At 38.9% G+C, this 22,740-nt stretch overlaps 1 protein-coding gene across 1 annotated transcript in view; it reads left to right on the top strand.

The window, feature by feature from the left end:
- KIF26B (kinesin family member 26B) overlaps window positions 1-22,740 on the top strand; it is a 276,855-nt gene that overhangs the window by 211,614 nt on the left and 42,501 nt on the right. Inside the window, exons 7-10 of the mRNA XM_039698003.1 lie at window positions 972-1,065; window positions 3,146-3,408; window positions 6,134-6,317; window positions 10,175-10,334. Coding sequence (XP_039553937.1) covers window positions 972-1,065; window positions 3,146-3,408; window positions 6,134-6,317; window positions 10,175-10,334 — 701 coding nt within the window. The remainder of the gene's footprint in view (window positions 1-971; window positions 1,066-3,145; window positions 3,409-6,133; window positions 6,318-10,174; window positions 10,335-22,740) is intronic.

Raw genomic sequence — 22,740 nt, 5'->3', positions numbered from 1 at the left:
CTGTTTTCATAAACCAAACAGAGCTAGGACACAGGGCCATCTAAAGTAGTCACTTAGTTGTGTCATTAGGTCACTCCCTCACCCAGTCGTGGTCCAAGCAGCTAGCACCTTGCAGACTAATGCCTGGATGCAGTTCAAGGCTCTGGCCTGTGAACAGTCCCTTTCTTGGCCCATTTTATCTTCTGTTGTAGAGATAGTCGAGAAGTAGCCATGAACAAAAGTGAATTTACTTGATGTGTTGTCAAATACAAAGTGCTTCTCATTGAGGCCTAAACTGTAAATTCTGACCGAGTTTTGTCCACTGTTGTTAAGCAGTTGTTGCAGAAGCACTGTCAACAATTCAGTCTGCTTGATCCTTAAATCCAAGAATGCCTGGGGTAAATTTCTGTGTTGTACTCCTTAAAATACTGCTACAGACTTCAGAATGGAGTCTACTACTGTAAAAAACTGAGAAGACTCATAATAATGTCGGGTCATCTATTAATTCCTAGCAAATTCCAAAGAGGCTGTTCCCTTTACATTCCTTACCCACATGCTAGTGGAACTAAACTCAGTCCATAATTGGGCAAATAATTGAGCATGCAAAAATTCCTCAGTATTGTTTTTTAATCAGAATTGTATTTTAAAATTCCTTAAATAGGCAGTTCTAACAAACCAACTATACCCCCATACAATATGTTGATGCATCAGCAAATGAAACTTACTTGATCCAGAACAAAAGTCCTGCTTCATGTGCTTACACAAGTAATGTCATTCCCATCAGCAACACGGATCACATGAATGAAACAAGCAGGATTAGATTAGATACTTCAACATGATATCTGGAGCAAGGAAGACATTACTACCCCTTTCCAGTGAAAATAATTACTTTCCTTATTATTGTTAATGCTTCTGGGTTTTTTTGGTTTTTTTTTTTTTTTTCCTGTATTTTCATTGTTTTTGGTTTTTTTTCCCCCCAATACCTGTGACAGGCTGAAGTATGTGCTGGGACTGTGGCTGAGGTGATCCAGTCTGTGGTCAATGGGGCAGATGGCTGCGTGTTCTGCTTTGGTCATGCCAAGCTTGGTTGGTATTGCTAAATTTCCCTTCTTAAGCAGCAAAGTGAATATTTTTAATGCAGGATTGCTAGTCTGTTAGGTTAAGGAAAACAAACTTTATTTGTCTGTATATTAATTGTATTTGAAAGTACCTGTGCATGACCTCCTGCTACATGTTCACCTCTTGCTTACACATTTATTCACTTTTCTTATTGTGTAAATGTTGGACAGCATGCTCTTTGGAACAGAAGTTACCTTTGAATTATTGCTTCATTCCAGCCCTTAAATAGTACAGCAATTTTGCCCTTCATTGTCTTCAGTTGTTAATGAATGGTCCAACAGTGATTTACGGTTTTCCAAATGTGCTTGGTGTTGGTGAAGGTTTGCCCAAATGCCACTTTTATCAAGCTATGTACTATGAATATTCACTCAAGTACTTCATGTTTGTGATGGCACTCTTATGGAGTGTGACTGGGCACTCAAACAGTTTGATTTATGCTCTATTCCCTGATTACACAGTTCACTCATTACTGACCACTTCCTTGTCTCCAACAAATCTTATTCTAATGGTTGACTGATGAAGCAAAACTCACATTTTGGACAAGCTTCAGTAGCATTTCAGGTATTCATGGAAGGATTATAAAAAGGCGAATCATCATCATTAACACACTATTATTTTGAAACAACTGGGTTTTGAGAGTAATCATATGTTTTGTTCATGTGTATGTAATTGTATTTTGGAAGCACTGTCTCTTGAATTAAGAGAGGTTTATTGCATGTGTGCAATGATCTCCGATCTTTATTGTCTCAAACAACCACAGATGTACGCATATAATTTAAAAGGATAATTCAGTTTTGCAGGTGATAAAGAAGATCAAGCTGTATCAGGCCGTTGTTATCCCAAATTATAGGTAGCAAAACCTGGAGAGCATTGAATGCTGCAATGCAACCAGCTCTGGTACAATGATTGGAGCAGGTTGGTGTTCCAGTTAAACCAGAAGGCCCCTCTGGACCAGACAGGAGTGGCACTAGGATAAGCTCTTAGATATTTAACCCTCCTGTCACCTGCCAAACACAACATTGCAAATGAGATGGAAAAGGAAGCCACCAGATAACAAACAGGATCTCACAAGTGCTACACATCCTTTAGAGAGGTATCCTAGCTAGGCTTTTGCTGAAGCATGACTTGGGTCTCTGCAGTTGTTTTGTTAACTGTACCACCACCATTCCATAAACCATGACCTATACAGACCTTGACAGAGACACATGCATGGAAGTGTTTTTTTCACTGATCTTTTTCCACATAGATTCAACATAAAAAATTAAACAAGGTAACGAGGCCACAAGTACTTGCCTGAAAGGATGTGTACCTTTATCATTTGGCTTACAAATTTAGGAGCTTTAGAAAACTCATCTAAAAACATTTTATGTAGTGACACCTAAAGCAGTTTATGATAGTACTCTGTGTCTGTTCTTATTCACCAAAGTTTTACAGAAAGGAAAAGCCAGAGCTATAATTGTAGAGTTAAAAAATATCTAACCAGGGGATGGTTTTGACCCAGATGAAATACTAATTGTAGTGGACCCACTTCTGCACCAAGTGATCATATATACCTGGTTGGTTTTGGGGTTTTTTTCCCTGAATGAAGTTAGATCTGTGATTCTGGGATCAGGTTTATGCCAACCTCAACTCCAGCATTTGAAATATAATCTAGTGCTTTAAAGTACAATAGTATAGAAAGAATACCACACTTACAGTATTCAAAGTAGAGGTTTTTAAAGACCATGGCACTCCTGCTCTGCTCAATTCCCACCATGATTCAACCACATCAGATGCTGCAGCATTGCAAGCTGGGGGCCTGCAGCTGCCTTGGGAATGAGAGATGTCAGGGTAATGCAAGAGTTAATGATTTTTGAAAGAAGCTCAAGATTTCTTCTGCATTTTCCATGTCCTATTTGTCTACCTGCCAATATTTTCCCCTTGCTGACTGTCCTTGTTGTAGTGAAGTTGTTTTCATGAATGCTGTGCAAGATAACCTCTCTTGGGAGAAGGCTGTCAAGGTCCTGGGAATGATGTTATATTTTCTTCATCCCCCCATTCCTGACAGGGAAGTCATACACCATGATTGGGAAGGACGATTCCATGCAAAACCTTGGAATAATTCCTTGTGCCATCTCGTGGCTATTCAAGTTGATTAATGAACGCAAAGAGAAGACAGGAGCGCGCTTCTCGGTCCGGATTTCTGCAGTGGAAGTGTGGGGGAAAGAAGAAAATCTGAGAGACCTGTTGTCAGAAGTGGCTACAGGCAGCCTGCAAGATGGCCAGTCCCCAGGTGTCTACCTTTGTGAAGACCCCATTTGTGGCATGCAGGTGAATCCAAGATTAATTTTACACTGAAACAAGTAAACATGACTTTTTTGGTTTCTTCTGGAACTATTGAGATGGTTCAAATTCAAGAGCTACCCAGAGCATAAAATTTATAGACTTGAAAGTGTTTACTTTAAAACATGCAAGAACTTTATGACCTGCAGCTGTAGGGCCATCTGCTGTCCTGGCCTAAATATTTGTACCTCTGGTGTAAGTGATATAGAGCAAGGGCTTGAGTTTGCAATAAAATATGAAAACATTCAGAGCAAACAAAAATTCACCTCATTCTTAAAAAAAAAAAAAAAAAGAAACGAAAGTGTGATCTCTCTTTTGTAAAACAGCAAGCTAAAATATTTACTGCATAAATTGCTCTAGGCCATTAATATGTCTGTTTATTTCTTTATAAACTACATTATTTATAGCATTTGCATAGCAGTGTTGTAGAGAGCATTAATTGCTACTTATTAATTGCTGCCAAGAAGTAAATTCCTGAGCTGGGCAAGTCAATAAAAACTCAAACTCTTCTCCAGTTTGGAGTTTTAGCAGGAATGAGTAACTGGCTCATCTCTTTTCTGGGTAACTATGAGAAATTCTTAGCAGCCCTATTTTTTCCCCTTTCTTTTGGTTTGAGGGGAAAAGGGACCTATTATTTAATTTTGCTGTTTCTGAGGGAGTAAATCTGCTTTTTGTATGAATAGATGAAGAGGGAGCAAAAGAAGATGATGGAGCTTTTCATCCTGGAAGGCAAAGGCTGATTTTGTTGAGAGCCCTGCTTATTCCAGGAAGGGGAATGGAGGGAGAAGGGAACAGACCTACAGGGTCATGTACCCTGTATCCACCTCCAAGCATCTAGAGATCATGACTCGCATCCACATAAGTCATGAACTGTGAGATTTTAAACAGCAAGTAATAAATTTTGTGTCTTATCTTTTTGTGGTTTAAGCTTTTTAGGCATTTTTAGGCATATCATATTTTCCATTCTTTTGGATTCTACCTAAGGACTATAAATTTGTGTTTTGATTTTAAATAACAATTAGGGTTCTCATTTTCATGTAACTCCTGACTTCAGTGTTTTATGAAATACTTATTGTATCACTAGAGATCTCACCCTCTGGTGTTCTGTAACTGATGCAGTCTAGTAAATGTGAAAGACTTGAGTCTGCACAGTTCCCATTGGGGTGATGGATGGCTCAGTTAAGAATTTGCGCGTTGTACGTGTTACATAACTGTGTCACAACCACCATCTCCTTAGCGCTTAATTCCTTACTAAGGTGTTTTAGAACAATGTCAATAATAATAAATATTCCATTATGGTAGCTTATTTTCATACAGATACAGACAGTACAGCTATATACAAAATTAATTATTTTAGATCAGTGAAGAAGAGGTAGCTCCATGAGATGCCTATATATCTCTGCAGTGTGAAAGACTGAATTAAATTACAAGGAAAGAAGCCTTTTTATGTGTGCTTACAAGACATTCTGGAGTCATGTCTCATACACCTGAATTCTCCAAATCCTCAGATGATGGGAGGATATTATATTATAGCTATGCAGATATGCAGAATCAGCAGTGTGTATAGCAAATGAGTGATCACCATATGTCATACTGTCTGTCACTGGACCTTTCCAAGTATGCACATTTTCTTGTTGCTTACATTAGTGAGATCAGCCCACAGACTGCCTTCTGCTGGCCTTGTTAACTCCTTCCTGTCCTTCACCCTCTTTCCTGAGAGAGCTTAGCCTTCAGCTGTGTCACTGAATCCTACACGCAGCCTCAGCTTTATCCCTCATCAGACTATTAATGACCGCAAAGAGAAAACAGAATTACTGTCTTTTGGAGGGCTTAACTTTCAGCTATATTATAGCAGGGAAACAAACCCCATGACCAGGGAGCTCCTTGCTGTTTTTATGCCAGACAAGACAAATCTATCCTATGGGCTGTGGGCCGTTTCTGTGTACTGCCAAAATTAATGCCATCAGATTGCACAGTCATGTGTCCCTTGTGCAGACAAACTAGTTGCAGGTGCTATGAAACATGCAAGCATTCCTAATGTTAGGAGGGGTTAATAATATCTGCCCTCCTATGCTGTCTGTCACTTAGAAGAGTTGAGAACAGGCTGGTGACAGGGACTGAGGTCCAGAAAATAAGAATGTTTATACATTACCTGCCTTCTTCCATTTAATGCATTGCCCTGGCTTATGAGCAGGTGCATAATAAACTTGTGGTATGAAGGGGCAAGGAAAACGCTTCTCTTCTGGGCTGCTCCTCATATGGCATGGGGCAGAACACAAGCTTCAGTCCTGTTATTTTTTAGATTTATCTGTGGACTGCTTCCTTCTAACACTTTCTGAAGGATAGCACGTAGTACTGCCACTGCTGTTTTCTACCAGCTGGTTATTTTTTAGATTTATCTGTGGACTGCTTCCTGAAGCACTTTCTGAAGGATAACACGTAGTCCTGCCACTGCTGTTTTCTACCAGCTATTGAGTTTGGGAGTGACGTGTCTTCCACAATTTTTTTTCCCACTTCTAGCCATGAGGGCTCCTGGAGGGCATGCTACTGCCACTGCCAGTGTCAGGAGGGTGTCACTCCATTGGGCACCTCCTCATTTGTGGTCCCAGTAGAAGCCAGTGTATCCACGCCATATGTCGATTGCAGGAAGTTGTCTGGTGGTGTTTACCTGTGCGGGAATTTCTCAGCCGTTTCTCCCTGGTGTTAACTGCAGCTCCAGAATCAGAGCGAGCTGCGTGCCCCCACGGCAGAGAAGGCCGCCTTCTTCCTGGACGCCGCCATCGCCTCCCGGCGCAGCAGCCAGCGGGACTGCGACGAGGAGGATCACCGCAACTCCCACATGCTCTTCACGCTGCACATCTACCAGTACCGCATGGAGAAGAGCGGCAAGGGCGGAAGTAAGCTCTCCTCTGTCTCCTCCAAGCCCGCCTGGAAAGTGGGCCCTCAAACAATATTGTTTAGTGGTGAAAAGCAGCAGATTCTCCATTCGGTGTGGGGTGGGGCCATTCATACAAGCAGGTTGTCCAGTGCCTGGTGAAGAACCAGCAAAGGCCATTAAAGGCCACTGGGGATTATTACTGTCACTTGTCAGTTTAGCTGCTGTTCTGGAGACACTGGCAAATCTCAGCCCTGTGTGGGCTCTGTATCTGAAAGCAAAAGGTGCTTTTCCAATTATTAATGTCTTTACAGATAGCATTGAGGTTATGGATTAAAATATTGTGGTGACTGGAATTCCTTGGCACCCTTATGTTAACTGTTCCTCTTTGGCACCTAAATAGGGCAGTGTGTGTGGAAGCTGATGCTGACAATCCATAAACTGGGAAGCTGATGTTGACAACCCATAAACTATACCCTTTCTTGGAGATACATGATATTTTAGGTGCTGGACCAATTAAGTGTGCACAAAGGACTCTCGTGGTTCTTTGTAAAGGGTCTGGATTTTTCAGATGGGCTTGTTCCCTCTCTTTGTCATGTATGCTTTCACTAGCTTGTGTCTTTACTTCCATATCTGCCTTTTAAATGAGGAAGAGGTGCTTCCATGACTAACTTTATGTTTCTATAATTTTCACCGTTTTCTTTTTTCTCACACCATTTATATTTTCATTACATTTGTCTTCTGTTTCAAGTCTCTCAAATTGTTTATGACTGAAGATATACAGAGAGTGGTTTTTGTCAGTAAATTCCAATGATAAAAGATTTGTATAATGTAGGAAGAACCCCCACTGAAAAAGAAAACTCTGACATTAATTTTTTTTTTCCAAATAATAATTTCTTTACAGGGAAAAATGTTTGTTTGAAAGACACCAGAGAAATCTGCTTGCTTCTTTGAACTCATGGGCTTAAGAAATTCTGCAGAAGCAGCATATGTTTCAGCTCCTGGCTCTGCATAGGCTGTTGGAAATAAGGAATAGATTGCAAGGCATGATGTGTAGTGGGTGATCAGCACTGCATTATTAACGTCTAATGTTTAAATGAAGAAAATTTGCACTGACTGTACTTATAGGAGAAAAAACCAAAAAGTTGCTCTAAATGGAAATGCAGCTTGCATGTATTTAAGTAATAACCCCTGTGGAATTGGCAGTCAGAAATCTCAATTAACTAAAGATTTATTAATTAACCACCCTGCGGTGGAAAGGAAGACAGTGAATACTCAAGCAGACTGGTTTATAGGAATAAGATGGCTGATTCTGAGGGAATAATTGTTGCAATTATTTAATGCTACATATTTTTTGCTACACGAAAGTACATGCACACACAGTCCTTTTCTTCTACTTTCAAATACCATTAATAAAAGGGAAAATACAATTTTCTTGTGGCTATAATTTCAGAAAAAGAAGGCACGATCCTGTTGGGTTAGAATACAGCATGCTTTGCCCACTGCCTCTAGTTATATCTTTGTCTCGTGGCCAGACCATCCTCCTGTCTTCAAGTTCCCATATCTGAGTGGCCTTACAAGCTAGGCAGGGTCAGATCCCACTGATAATTGAATGAGGGGAAATTCCAGCTGCTCAGAAAGGGCGCCTAGTGATTATCACTGTCTCCTGCTGTAATGAAGGACTTCTCAGAAAAAAAACATGAAGATAGTAGAGATATATAGATTCCAGTAACAGGATTAAAAAAGGATAAGAAGAAAGGGGAAAAAAAGAAAAAAAGAAAAAGCTTCTAAAGGATAATAGATTAAAGGGCTGGCTAACGTGTGATTTTGGTAAAAAATGACTGTTAGAATAAGGCGATGGTACTGTACTTACCTCCTTGTTAGATTCATTACCAGGAATGTCATGAAGCAGGCTTAGCACCATTGAAATAAATGACATTGTGGCAGAACTGGATCACTGTCATTTTTCAGCTGTCAGCTCTGCAAAGTCTCTGTGACTTAGAAGAGGACCCAAGTGTTAGGATGTTCCACTTCTTTACTCCAGAGTAGCCAGGCACATTACTGGACAACTTGCCTAACATATAACTTCATTTTCAGATTAATCAAGTGGATTTACAAAAATATCTCTATTGGATCTACAAAAATATATCTATCTCAAAAATATTCCTTCAAGATGTAAATTAAATAAGAAAGAAACAACCAGTAAGTTATCTTATTCTGGATTTCCTCAAGTTGTGTAATAGGAGTATATGTGGAAACAATATGACAGCTTTTGAAAGGTAGCGATTTCTTCCATTTTCCTTTGTTTTCTTGACATCTAATAATATTAGTAACAGAAATATTTATTATATATGATTCAGTAAAGTCACCTACAGTCATTTGCAGTAGCAACTAAATGCATTTCTTTGTTTTTCTAAATAAATGATTGTGAGACACTCAAGTAAGAAATTCCAGCCTTCTGAGGATAGTGATGTTAGAGGACTTAGGGACTCTTTAAGGGTTTTAAAGACTCTTAGAGGGGAGACAGAGGTACTCCATGATCAGTTCAGAGGTGCAGGTGCCTTACTGGTTCCCCAAGGCAGCCTAATTTTCTGCAGTCAGTGCAGGAGCCCATAGTGTGTGTAGATACTTTCTGGTGAGAGGAATACATAGAAGTCCAGTGTTGCCTAACACCCGATAGAGCTGAAGAACTAAGAGGACTTTAAAGCAGCAGAAGTCAGTGTATTTTAACAATTGTTGAGAGAGATACTGGATACATTTTGGAATATTATTCACAAGTCCAATAGGAGGTCTTCTGTCTTTGTTCATCTTCCCTCTTTTTTCTTACCAAATGTGCAAGTTGAGATCCTGTGTCAAAAAGGCTGTGAATTAACTTGCATAGAGTTAAACTCAGATGTGAAAGTATTTGTGCTGCTGTTTAAGGTGTGTTTGTGTCCTCATATATTGCTATTACCTCTCTCTTACAACCTAGTGATTCTGTTCTGTTCTATTCTGTACCTATTGATTTAAGATCCTAGAAATAAATCTGCCTTTTCCTACAGACCGCTTCTAGACTAGCTTTTGAGAATGGGGAGGAGTGGTCCAAGATCAGAAGCAAAAAAATCAGCTAGGAAATATTTCTGAGCTTGTAGAGAGCTAGAAGCACTTCTGTGTAGTCTGGATTCAAAAGGGACCATAGGCATTTAAAGAGAGCAAATGTCTATTAATCTTGGTGTTTCAATGGTAGCATCTTTTCACTCTGGAAGTAGTGTGCTGAGTAAATAAGAAAAAAAACCATAAAACTGTTGTTGGTTTTACAGAAACTATTCTGAGAACAGAGGTGCTACTTCACAATCCATCACCCATGTCTTGGCAAACTTCTTAGCTGAAATGATACTGTGAATGTATATAGACTTGAGGAAAGTTGAGCATCCCACAGATGCCACAGTGTCTTTATAAGATAAAAGTATTCAGAATGGGAAAAATAAGAAAAGTATCCTTTCTTACTAAGAAGGAATTCCCAGCCTGTGGTTTTCCAGACAGAGAAACAGTAGTTTTGTAATTGTCTTGTAATCAAACAGTGACAAACACAGCGAAGTCAGGTACAGGCTAATAGAGCTATATTTCAAAAATATAGTCACAGTGGTGACTCTCACAGTGTTAAGGCTGCAGGAGCAAGGGAGTACTCAGCAATTTTTAAGCAGGTTCAGAGTAGGCAGCAATGTACAGCCATAAAGGCTGACAGTGCATTGCAGGACCCCTACAGCCGTGTCTGCTACAGGGAATTAGGGAAGGCTCCTGGCTTGTTTCCTCTTCACAAGTCGTGGTGAGCCTTTTGCTTTCCTGGGAAGCTGCTTTTGGAGGCCCACACTAACTGTCTGCTTTCTTTGTTTATGGCAGTGTCTGGAGGCCGCAGCCGCTTGCACCTTATTGACCTGGGCAGCTGCGTGAAAGTGCTCAGCAAGAGCCGTGAGGGAAGCTCTGGCCTCTGTCTGTCCTTGCCAGCGCTGGGCAATGTCATCCTCGCCCTTGTCAACGGGAGCAAACACATCCCATACAAGTAAGTGGTGGTCTGGGCTGTGCCTAATGGGAGGACGCTTGAAAGGAGTTTGTCTGTCTGTGCCTGAGGGAAATTCGGCTAAGGAGCAAAACAGTCTGCTGGGGTCAGTGCAGCCCTCTTGAGCCGTGGCAAAAGCTGCTGAGGTTCAGTGACACCTTATCTGACCTTACACCTGGTAGATGCACACTACGTTTGACAAATAGGTTTCAAAGGAAGAAGCCTGCTGAAGTAGGACCCAGGTGGCTGAAAGATCTTAAGGTTTGAATTCAACATATTAAGGTTTTGTTTTCTGTGGCTGTTCAAATACTTTTTTAATGTTTCAAAGCATGTGAGAGAGTTTCATATTTGTTCCAAGGAGAGGAACGTTGTTGCCATAAATGCGGCACTGTAGAGAAAATTATCTTGCTGTCCGCTGTATGTAATTTACTTTCTTGGAAATATATGTCACAATGAGTATGCATGTTTGTAATGAGATTCCTTCTGTGACCTAAGGTTACTTTGAGGGTTTTTTTGCATGGTTTGAATCTCAGTATCAGCTTTTCATATGCAAAAAAAGAAGTAGGCCCTATTTGCCACAGTAAACCAGTGACCATTGCTACTGCAGGTGGCGTCTGGGAAACAAGAGAAATTGCTCACCTAGTGGGTATTCCTTGTGCTCATTTCTTGCCATCACTGCCTCATCCTGTGTGTCAAGTGTGCAGGTCTGAGAGGAAGCTCAGATTCATTTCCCGGCCCAGGGAGTCACGCTGCCTTCCTATTGAGAAGCTCCTGATTTTGTGGGTGGTATGGCTTTTCTCCAGCCTAGATCCTAGGGAGGAGCAACTAGCATCATGGAAATGGCTTCCAGTAGTGTCTTGTAATCAAACTACCAATGCATGTCACCATTTGTGAAGGACAGGTATATGACATCAGGAGTTAGGAACAACAGAGAATGAACCAAGTCATCCACAGAGCAATATTTCAGTCCATGCATTTTACCCTTTTTAGCATTTAAAAAGCTGCAAACATGATTATTTACACATGTCCATTCAAGATTGCTTCTTTGTTTTTGTCTTCATTTTGGCAAGTAAAAATGGATTGATATTGGTGATAACCTGTTTATTTTCCGACCTTTAGTTTCAAAAATTATTTGGTAGTCTGGACATAAAAGCATATTTTACGAAATATTCCCATTCCTGGAGCTTAATCAGGCTGGAATTCAGTTAATGACTAACCAAATTTCTATATATAAATATTCATTAAATGTTTAGTGGATCATGCACCTTGTAATAGCATGAAAATACCTTAAATTCTGCATTTCACAGAGTGTAACTCAGGCAATGCTTATCACAAACCTGTCTTTCTTCCTGTTGGATTTTATGGCTTGAAGACAAGGTCACTGGTAGGAATACAAAAGATAATGTTAGTAATGCTCACTAGGCTAGAACTAAACATACAAGGAATAGTTACCAAATACAACAATTGTCTTTCCTGGCAATGACTGACCATGAGAAAAGCATTACCAAGCACATCTTCTAGTTGCTGTGTGTTCAATCTCTTTTTGCTGTGGCTCCCAGCTGTTGCACTTCTGAGCCTACACAGCCAGAGATGTCAGCGTATTTTCTCATCAATGTCTGTACTGCTGAAAGATGATCAAAGCTCTCTCCAGGTCACAATCCCCTCTTTAGTTCACTCCTTGTAAGAATTCTCCCTATAAGAAGATATTATAGAGTGTAGAGAAGTGGTTGGTCATCTGTAAATCAAAGTCAATGTCCTGTTTCTAAGAGGACTTAAAAAATATAATTTGAAAAAATATACTGGCATATTTTGGAGCTACCCTTTTCTTCTTCTTCTTGCTGAGAAGAACCTAGAAAACAATTTTCCCATATGTGGTCGATTCCTGAGCAATGGAAATAAGAGTTTTGGTGGCTGGATGAATGCAGACACCATTAGCTCAGTGATCCAGCAGTGCAGGTGTGTCCTGCTCCTCAGTGGAGATGAGAGGCAGGACAATCTGGATGTGCTTGTGCTGTATTGCAGAAGAGGCTCAGTACCCCACAGAAAGAGATTATATGTGTTCAGTAGCACCTCTTGTTTAGAGCAGTGACTAGCCTCTGTAGCTGGGGTAATTCCCCTTTCTCTAGGAGGTGTTCTCTTTTACTGTTAAGTGTAAAGTTGTATTTTTGTTAACTGCCTTTTTTAGTGGGACCAAAGGAAAACAATGGAAGCATTTTCTTATGTGACAGCTCTGCACATTGTGTGTGGTCTCAATAAATTTCCATAAAGCAGCAGACAAAATGGAGCATCTTTGCTGTATCTGAGCTATTAAACAGCCATTAAGTATTTTATGGCAGCCTGTCAGTAGCCACTGCATGGCTTCCTGGGAACTTGGAAACTCACAATGCATAGTTTTTCTCTGACTGCGAAAATTTGGTTCTCTAAACTTTGAGAGGCTGCAGGCTCTTTAATTCACTTCAGTTTTGTATCCAGCTTTATCTCCACAGGTAGTAGTTGTAGGGAAAAGCTTGTTCAGATTCATAGCTGGTGTAAGCAGATGCCGCTGCATTGCCTTCAGTGGTCTTTGTGTTTGTGCCAGGGATGAATTTCCCTCTCCACCTGCAGTCTTTATGAGAAACACATGCTGTTTTTCAGCACATGTTGCTTTTCTTTAATTTTTACCCATAAGGCTAAGCCTTGGAAACCATTCAGTTGGAATCTTTCTGCCTTGGGAATAGCCCCCTCCATACACTCCCATTTTGGAAATAGTAACAAAGATTTATACTAGTTTTAGCAGGAACTTGTTTTCTGAAGTTGTAAGAAAGTAATGTAGAAATTCTGGGGCATCAGACAATGTGGTTTGATGTGGTTTGGGGGCTCTTGTCTTGTATTCAAGTCAAATTTCACATAGGTCTGAGGATAGGACAAGAATCCCAACACTGGGCAAATGCTTGCAGCCAATGAGTGACCAGACCATGGTTTCTGGGAGTTTGTATCTTTCATATATGTACTTTTAATCTCTTTCTAATCTCTCAGAGTCACTATTATTGTCACTATTTCCTATTTTGAACCTTAGTAAGAAAATTGTTCTGTCATGGTATGAACCACTGAGTTCTTCCAGCTCAGTGCCATATATAAAAATAAAATTTTTATTTGACTTAAGTACATTACCATTTTATGTCACCAGTTTCTTTTGCTCTTGAGCTATGAAGAAATCCTTCAGAAGATTGGGCAAGAATTATTTTCTCCATGGGAATGTCAAATATCTTCAAAAAAATTGGAAAGGGGCACTTGCAAGCTCAAGCAAGAGCAAGGGAGTCAGTGACCAAATATGGTTGGGCTTAGATCTGCTACAGAAGGGTTTTGCTATGATGCAGTAATTGTTAGTGCCATTTTAGGTTTTTAAGAGTATTTCAGTTTTATGTTAGTGCTGTATTATCTGCCTCTGATTTCCAAGAGGAATGTGTTTTAAACCCTCAAATGAACACCCATTTGCACAAACTCCAGATACTGGTTTCTATAGCTCACTATTCAAAAATTACTCCAGTTGCTAGGCAACATGGGTGGTAATAATTCATGGTAATGTTGTTTTGGAAATAATCATTTTTGTGCATTTTAATGACTGTGAGAATGTAAGGAAACTGTTTAGAAAAATACAAGGCTGTATGAATTTCTTTTCCAGAAATTGTTGCTTGTTTTATTTAATAGGCTTCTCCCTTAATGTGCTATCCCAATGTGCCAGTGTTTCTAGAGGCAGCCTATATTTTCAACTTATGCTTATGCTTATCCAAGGAGGGAGTCTTGTCAGTAAAATAGATGAGTGTGAGTTAAAAGCATGAATTTTATTCTTGGCACTTCTGTTTCTCTGTCATATGGTTGCATTTCCTCCCAGGTCTTACATGCTGGTATTGCTTTATTTGATCCTATGTGCAGAAAATATAATTATGTCAAGTGACTGGTGCAAGGTTGCACAAAATGCTTTATAGCAGAGCCACTGTGTTTTAAGATCTAATCTGGTGTTTAAAGCATGGGTTAATCCATTTTTTCTTTCTGCATGACCTTTGGAAAATAATTTATTCATGTGTTTATTTATTTATTCACATTTATAAAACTGAATTAGAAAAAAATCAAATAGGATTTTTAAAGGGCATTCAGAGTTGGCAAAAGCACTATATACTTTTTCACTAATGCTAGGACTTTACCCTATTTTTCCTCTTTCTTTAGAGTTTATGACTCACATAAATAGTCCCAATGTCATGCAGAATGTGAGAATTTTTTTTGTCCAATATAGAATATTACTGCTTTTGAGTAAAGAGAAAAGGGAAAGTGTTGGATTATAGTATTGTGGTATACTAGTTTAAGGAATGAGCTGTATATCAGATATTTTCTTTAAATTGTTAGTTAATTATTGAAAAATAATGAAAATGGGGTTTGGATGGATCCAGTGTCTCAGTTTGTTTTCTTAGTTAGATGGGTGTATCTATCTGCAGTTGTTTCATCTTTGTAAAAATCTGTGTGTGAGAAGAACTGAAATGCCAGGGATCTTTTGTTTATATGCATTGCCTTTGCATTTTTAGCATGAGTTATATTATTTTTCTCTGAAAATAAGTTAGGATTTTCAGGACGATGTTAGGATTTTCTTGGGCAATAATTATTATTAGTACTGGAGATTTTGCCCTTATTTATGAGCTTGTACAAAGCCCTAGCTTTGTTGGATTCACACAACTATGTTTGTTTGCTAGGTTTTTGTTTAATTTAATGACACATTTGAACTATATGTCAGATGAACAATCTATTTAATGGTTACTTCATCTGCACCTGAAACTAGAAATTTTTTTGGTTTTTTTGTTTTTCATTAAGAAACTTAAATCACTTTTACTTTCCACTGCTTCATCTATGTCTTCTATTCCTTAACTTTTGCACCTTCTCAATGAGGACATGGTACAAGGATCACAGCTTCAGAAAAAATACCTGGTGTGCTCTTTAGTATCTCCAATCTTTCCATGTTAATTTAATATTGAATATACTACAAGTGGATGAAAAACTGTTTTGCTGTTTTACTTGAGGAACTGTGAGAGCAGAAGAAGCGGGGGAATAAGGGCATGAGAGACAGCTGAAACAGAATCACAGGGCTGGGAAATGGCCTAAAATGAATGGAAAAGCTCCAAGAGACCCTGAAATTGTGTAGAGGAGACAAAAATCCACAGAGAGGAACTGGAAAGCAAACAAGAAGAAATGAGCCTATTCAAAAAGAAAAATAAGCCTAAGAAATATCCCTGAATGATCCAATTGTAAGAGAGTGTAGTAGAATGGTCAATGGACATTTTGTTGAACGTGAAATCCTTCCTAATTAGCTATCAAAAACAGGGTCTGCTCAATAACAAATGAACTTTTCCTTGATGTTTTCAGCCAGGTCTGTGTGGACTAGAACCTTAGCTAACAGACACTGAAGCCACTGGAAGCAGTGTCACCCATGGAAGACCTGGCCTAAGGCACGTGCCCTTTGTCACTGGGCAAGTGCAATGCAGTGGCCTGCAAGAGCAATGAAACTCTGTCAGCATGCATATAATGAGGACAGCAGGCATACAATGAGCATCTGGCAATTATATTCACCTTTGGGGCACTTCTCTATCTGACAGTTTACTAGGTTAAATTTCTGGCAATTTACTTCTTTATTCCAGGGGACTACATAAAATCAGGGATGCACAGTTTGTGAGATTAGGAAAACTTCCTGCATTTTATTAGAATAATTTAATCAGCAGCTCAGGAACATGCAGGTGATGAGTCTGCATGCTCCAGCAGTTGCTGTTGCAGTGTTCACCAACTATGTCCTTTATTGTAGGATAGTTTGTACAGCTGATAGTGTAGATTTGAGCTCTATCTGCACACATCTTACAGCACTGTGTTTCATCATCAACTTAAGGAGAGGGAGTAAAGAGTCAAAATCCTCAAAAGAAGAGGCGCAGTGGAGCTGCCATTCCCCAGCTCTGGGTTCTTAACTCAGTCCTGCCAGTCTGGCAACGTGACAGGAATTGGAGCAGCGGTGTCTGTGAACGTGTGTAATGGCTGTAAGTGTCTATGTTGCATTCACTGAGCTTGAACTCCTGTTGCACCGGTTTCACAACAGACCTCAGCTGACAAGCTCCATTCTGCACAAGCACTCAAGTGAGAAGAATCAGGCCTCATGAAGTATCTCTTTGAATGCTGTTTGAGCCACTCAGTGAATTAGTACTTTATGGATTCCCTAAGTAGCAAATAATGATGGACTGCAAAATGAAATGAGAAGGGAAGTGCTGTGGTTTATAGTCAGACTTAACAGCAATTACTAATTGCATTTAAATAGCCATTCCTATGAGCAGCAGATAGCTGCATCACAGAAGGACACTACTTTGGTCCCGGGCCAGCACAGACGTGGCTGGTAATGAACAAGCAATCCAGTAGCGTGCAGTTATTCCTGAAATATAGCTTGAGTGGAACCCAAATAGGCCATTGTGGTAATTTCATACAAAAATTAATCTGTACTTAATTCATTAAAATGTCATTTTGAACCTTTAGTCAGGGTATCCAGCAGTTTATTCTCACCTGTTCCACCATTGGTTCAGGCTCAATTGAACATTAATACATTTTCTCTCATGGAAATGTGGTGATAATTCATTTCATGTACAATTGAACAATTTTTAAATAGTCATATCCTTGGAATAACTACCTCTTGTACAATGCAGCAAATTATCAAAAAGCATGTAATAATTTTTATTAGGCTTATTTCACATTTTTGGTTATCTCCAGTTTCATGAATAGTTGCATATGGATATGCTGTGTTAAATTAAATTTCATTTCCGTATTGATCCTTCTTTGCTTGTACAAAACCACTGTGACTCAGAGCAAAAAGACATCCCACTGCAGTAGACCAAAGAAAATAGCTTTTCTATTTATCTGCCAGTATATAGCTACTTGTTTGGAGTTTGCATCTCATTGCTAATAAAAGGTTATAGACTGTAGAGAATTTAAAAAAGAAGCAAGAAGAATTATGAATGGTCTGTAATGAAAGGGTTACTCACCTGGAAGAACACTGTGACAGAAATAAAGCTTCATAGCTTGTAGGGAAAAGGAGGCCTTTGAGAGAAGCGATGACAACTGCTCTGTAGTCTTTCAAGGATGTGAATACACACAGGAGAAGAGAATTGTGTCTGGTGAGACAAAGTGGCAGAATGATTTCTTATTTTTAAGTAATGATGTGGAGAAATATAAACTTTAAAGCATGCTAACAGGGATTCCTATTAGTGGAATAACTACTCAAGAGCTGAAGTGAGCACTTAGTTGGTAAAATAATTTAAAAGCCAAATAAACTTGTAACTAACAAATATCCATTAACAGTTACATGATAGACTGTTGAAGATGGGTTAAGGGCTAGGCTTATGCAATTTCAATGCAGAGTTCTGGATCCAAATCTTTGACAATTTTCAATAGCTGTACTTCCTTTTGATAATTCATCATTGTCCTTGATTGTCAAGTGTCTGTGGATGGCTGGCAGTTATATAAATAAACAATAAAATATGTTCCAGTGTGTCTGGTAGAATAAAATCTGTTTTTAGGAGCCTGAAAACCAGTGGTTGGATGGATTGTTATACTTTCATGACTGTCAAATAAATCCAGAAAATCTCAGTGATGTGTTTCTCAAGATCCTACCCTAGCAGTCCATTCCTGTGCCAGATGATTTAAACTCGGTGAACAACTTTTTTTCCTTCATCATTTAGTTACACATTTTTTTTAAGGTCTCTTTCTCTTCAAATTGCAAAAGCAAGCTCTCCCAGTCCTTGATCCAAAACTCTAGGTAAATCAATGGAAATCTTTTTATTGGGATTTGGCTTAAACCCACAGATTAGAAAACATGCTTATATTTAATTAGATGAGATAATCCTCAAATCCTTGCCAGGGGATATTTCATGTTCCGTATTTGATGATTAGCAGCTTATTTGTTGAAAGAAGCAGTAAGTGGTTAAGTGTTACCTAATGTTGAGTTTGTTTGTAATTGCAAGGGACATAATTGATGAAATTGGTGAATGTGAAAACTGCAAAAGTACAATCATCTATTGATTGGTTGCAAATGGGTCTGTGACCATCAATTTAAAGCTCAAGAAGTTGATGCAGAAACTTGCCACACAAATGGGGATTTGAGACTACTGAAGTGGCACAAGCAGGACTATTTTTTTTCCTCTTCAGTGTATTTAAATAGTATCTGTGAGTTTAACTTAAGAATAAACATAACCTGTGCTTACATTTTCTGAGCAAATAGTTGAATTTTTTTTCGAAGTCCTTCTTTTCTTGGACTTTATTTAGACATCACCCTCTCAATGGAGTGACAGGCCCTAGAAGCTTTTAAGAGAATTGTGTGGTTGTAAGTGGAGGATACTTCAGCCAGTTTGCCTTATTGCTTCAAGAGTATTTGAATGACACTACAACTGCAAGATGTTTTTTTACTGAAGTTTTTGTTTTCATAACACATTTGGGAGTAAAGCAATGGAGATAATCCTCTTGTGCTCTTCAGATTCAAGATTCTGCTGGATGATCAAAGTTTTTGGCTGGTGGTTGCCTCCAGGTCTATACACAATGAACAGATGTGGGTTTTTTAAAATATACATAGACTTTTTAGATTTAAGCAGGCTGGTTAGAACTATGTTCTGAAAGATGAAAATTACCTCTCTTGTGCTGCAGGATGAATTTGTTTGATTATTTTAGTTTTTAAAATATTTTTTTTTGTAAGTGCCATCCAGGTGATATGCTTTCTAGCAATATCTGACAAGACTTGGTAAAATTAATATCAGACAGCAGATTTAACTGTTTTATCTGTATTGTCTTTTAGCTTTGTTTTGCCTTATCATCCCATCAGAAAAAACTGTCTTACCTGCTGCATTTAAAATTATTACAATTTAAAATTATTTTCCAATGGGTTATTTTTGAGAGATGCTGGAATTTACCAAATTGTTTTCTCCCCATTCCTTAGTTCATGCTCTTGGTCAGAAACAAAACCTCACTCTATTTGAAAATCAATGACAAAATGTATGTCCACACTGTCAGAAATACCAGCCCTTGTGGCTCCCTTTGGTGCAGGTGGTTCCAGAGAGCAGTGGTGGCTGTTTTGGGTGCTGTTACAAACACGGCTCAGCTCAGACACAGCAGAGAATAAAGGAAGGGGGAGCACTTACAAGGTGAGCTGTTAAAGGCACCTCATCATCTCTGCGCAAGTGGGACCTTGGAGCAGTCTTTTAGGAATTGAACACAATTTTCATGTCTGTCTCCATCTATAAATAGAGTAGCAGAATCTTTTGTGCTCCTTTTCCTTTGCAAACAACAGTTTTCACAGGCTCTGAGTGAAGTGTTTTTAAGTTACATGCCTATGCAGGAGGATGGGAATTAGATGTAGTATCCAGATCTGCTACACAACTGGCACGTAAACATAACAAACAAAAATGTTTTCAAAGGTATGGTGTTGGAGAAACAACTGCACTTTTTCAAGGAGAGAGAGAGTATTCTAGGAGCTCTGTGTTCTCAGTCAGATCATGCCTATGTTCACCTCTTGAATCATGGACATCTCTCTCATGTGTGGACATTACTGGTGTGGTGGAGGACAGTTCTCATGTCACAGGAAACTGAGAATAACTGCTGTGGTTGTAGTAGTTTACATTGGTGTATAAACTATGGGGAGGAGGGGGAGCTGATGGAGGATCAAACCTCAGTAAGGTTTGACTCTGAAAATACTCTGAAAGTATGTGAGAGAGAACCTGTTGGCACCCTACCGTACTGTGCTCTGGTGAGATTTGTGAAATACTCCTGTTTTTTCAGCTAATGTTGAGGCTGCTTACTGGGGTATTACAGAAAAAGTGAGGGAGTGCTTTGGTAACTTTTAGAGTCTTTGCATCATAGAGAATACAAAATAAGACTGCTAAGCTGGTAACAGATTTTCTGTTCCCTTGTTAGGTGACTGCTGCCATTTTGGATGGCTGTGTGCTGTGCAGTGGCACTATAATCAGTGGCTTTTATTGGTTTTGTGCTGCTCATGATTGCAGACTGTTGGAGCTGAAACCAAGATATTCCTTAGTGAGCTCCTTTGCCTGGAATCATTTATGTGTGTGTCAGGTGTAAAAATCAAGAGTTTTACACAAGTGGTAAATTCCTGTGTGTCCATTTGCAGGTGCTGTGTCTGTTCTCACACCCCTCAGTGCAGGGAGCCTCATGTCCATGAGCATGTTGTTTGTAGGAAGTCTCTGGCTGCTGTGAATCTGAATGTTCACGCTCCCAGGGACTGTCACCTTCTTCCCAGCAGGGCCAGGCATAGCCCAGGCAGGTACTGGACTATTCATTCAGGCATTAATGTAATATATATTATATTATCCCTGGTCTCTGATGGTATCACAGCTATGTATGTTAGGTGGATTCTGAAAATTGGAATGGCTTTTTTCATCCTCCCAAGAAAATTCATAGTTCCTCTGAAAATGCTATTATATACACCCATGAAAAAGATAGTATTAAAAACATTAATTCCATTGGCCAGGTTCCATTCATCAACAGTGCTTCTCTCTGGAGCAATACCTGATTCTTTTGAGGAATCTGAGCACCACACTAATAGCTGTTCTGATACCTAATCATTGGGAAAACTGTTGTTCCTAAGAATATTCCTCCTATGGAAGAGAACAATAATTAACTGAAGAGAGTAAAAAAAAACCCAACTAGATCTTTTAAACAGGCAACATTTAGATGTGGGCTATGAATAAAGAATGTTGCAGGCTGTGTATAAAATCATAGTAAGCTAATATTCAACACTAACAGTAATAGTGTGGCTATGTGAGAGCCATCTTACCTATTTTATGCATTAAACAGCGTGGGCTATGAATAAAGAATGTTGCAGGCTGTGTATAAAATCATAGTAAGCTAATATTCAACACTAACAGTAATAGTGTGGCTATGTGAGAGCCATCTTGGCCAGCAATTACTTACCTATTTTATGCATTAAACAGTTGTGTTATCTCTCTGTTGGAACTAAACTTAATTTCAGAACAAACATAACTTTGTTAATAATTTCGTGTTCATATTCATATGGAATGTGTTACCAGTGTATTGTTTCATCTTAATTAATCTCTCAGAAATAAAAAATACCAAATGTTTTCTACTAATATCTAATCTGTAATCCACATTAGCTAATGAATTCTGTAGTCTTCTCTGTGTATTATCCATTAATCGTGCCACTAACTGAAGCTTAATATAAGCTCATTTTTAAGACTCCAAAATGTGAAAGTACTTCTTCATTTCACCAGAAGCCAACTAAAAAATGTTACCAATGATTATTGGCATAAATACAAAGAGACTTGTCTAAAAAAGAGTTAAGTATTCTATGATGGTATTGTAAGTCATATGCTGCTCATGTTATCTTTCACTGCATTTTGCAATGCCTGAATGTGTGAGTAAATTCTCCTTGGTTAACCTCATAGTATGCAATAGGTCTATCTGTACAGTGCTTTTTCCTTCTGGCTCCTTTATTATAGTGAAGGAACATCTTCCAACACTGTGGTCTGATTATGTTCATATTGAAACATTTCTGGCACTTAAATTTGAAAACTTTTGCATATTTATGTACAGAATACTCTTTTGGGAGATTTAAAAATCTGGGCAGAGTGGCAGATCTTCACTCCTCTTGCTGTGCAGGTTCCAAGAAGGGCAGTCATAAGGGATTTCTCCTTCTTTCTCAACAGGAAGAAAAAAAAAATCTCTACTGCCATATTTAGGAAAATAAAGTCCAGTTTTTGGCATATTAAAGACTTATTGTCTTGAGGTCAGGGCTGGATGGGTGTTGAGAACATGCTCAGCATAATGTGCTCTGCCATTATCCAAGTTTTGAATTGCACAAGTACAGACCAGCAATGGAAATGTTTGAGTGGTTGTTTTAGAGACATCATTTGGGGGGTTTAGGCATTAATGTGTGATCATGTCTATTTTTGACTCATTCACCATTGTAACGAGTCAACATGGGAAACAATACTGTTGGGTGAATATCACAGTCTTAAGAAAATAAACTCCAGCCCAGTGAGACTGCAGGAGATGAGATAGCCCCTAAATATGATCATGTTCTGCTTTTCAAATATTTGTCATTGCTGTCAATTTTTAAAAATATTAGTTATTAAATATAGGATTTTTTTGTCCCATGATGCCCTTAATTTATAAAAGTTTAGCAGAGTATGGATCAGACACCTTTTCATACCTGATCCTACCTACATCTTTCCATCTATAATGTTTTCTACTCATTAGCTAGTGGAGCATTATGAAACATAGTGTTCTTTTCCTTCTGCATCTCCAGTGTATCTCAGAAATAACTTTGATTTATTATAGAGTTCTGGCAAATAACTGTGAAGCAGTCACTGTTGCAGTATCTTTAGTTTCT

The sequence above is a fragment of the Passer montanus genome, unplaced genomic scaffold (genome assembly GCF_014805655.1).
Source record: "Passer montanus isolate IOZ18808 unplaced genomic scaffold, ASM1480565v1 scaffold12, whole genome shotgun sequence".
NCBI classification, from domain to species: Eukaryota; Metazoa; Chordata; class Aves; order Passeriformes; family Passeridae; genus Passer; species Passer montanus.
The sequence above is the reverse complement of the archived record's forward strand: the minus strand, read 5'-3'. Positions and strand labels throughout refer to the sequence as shown.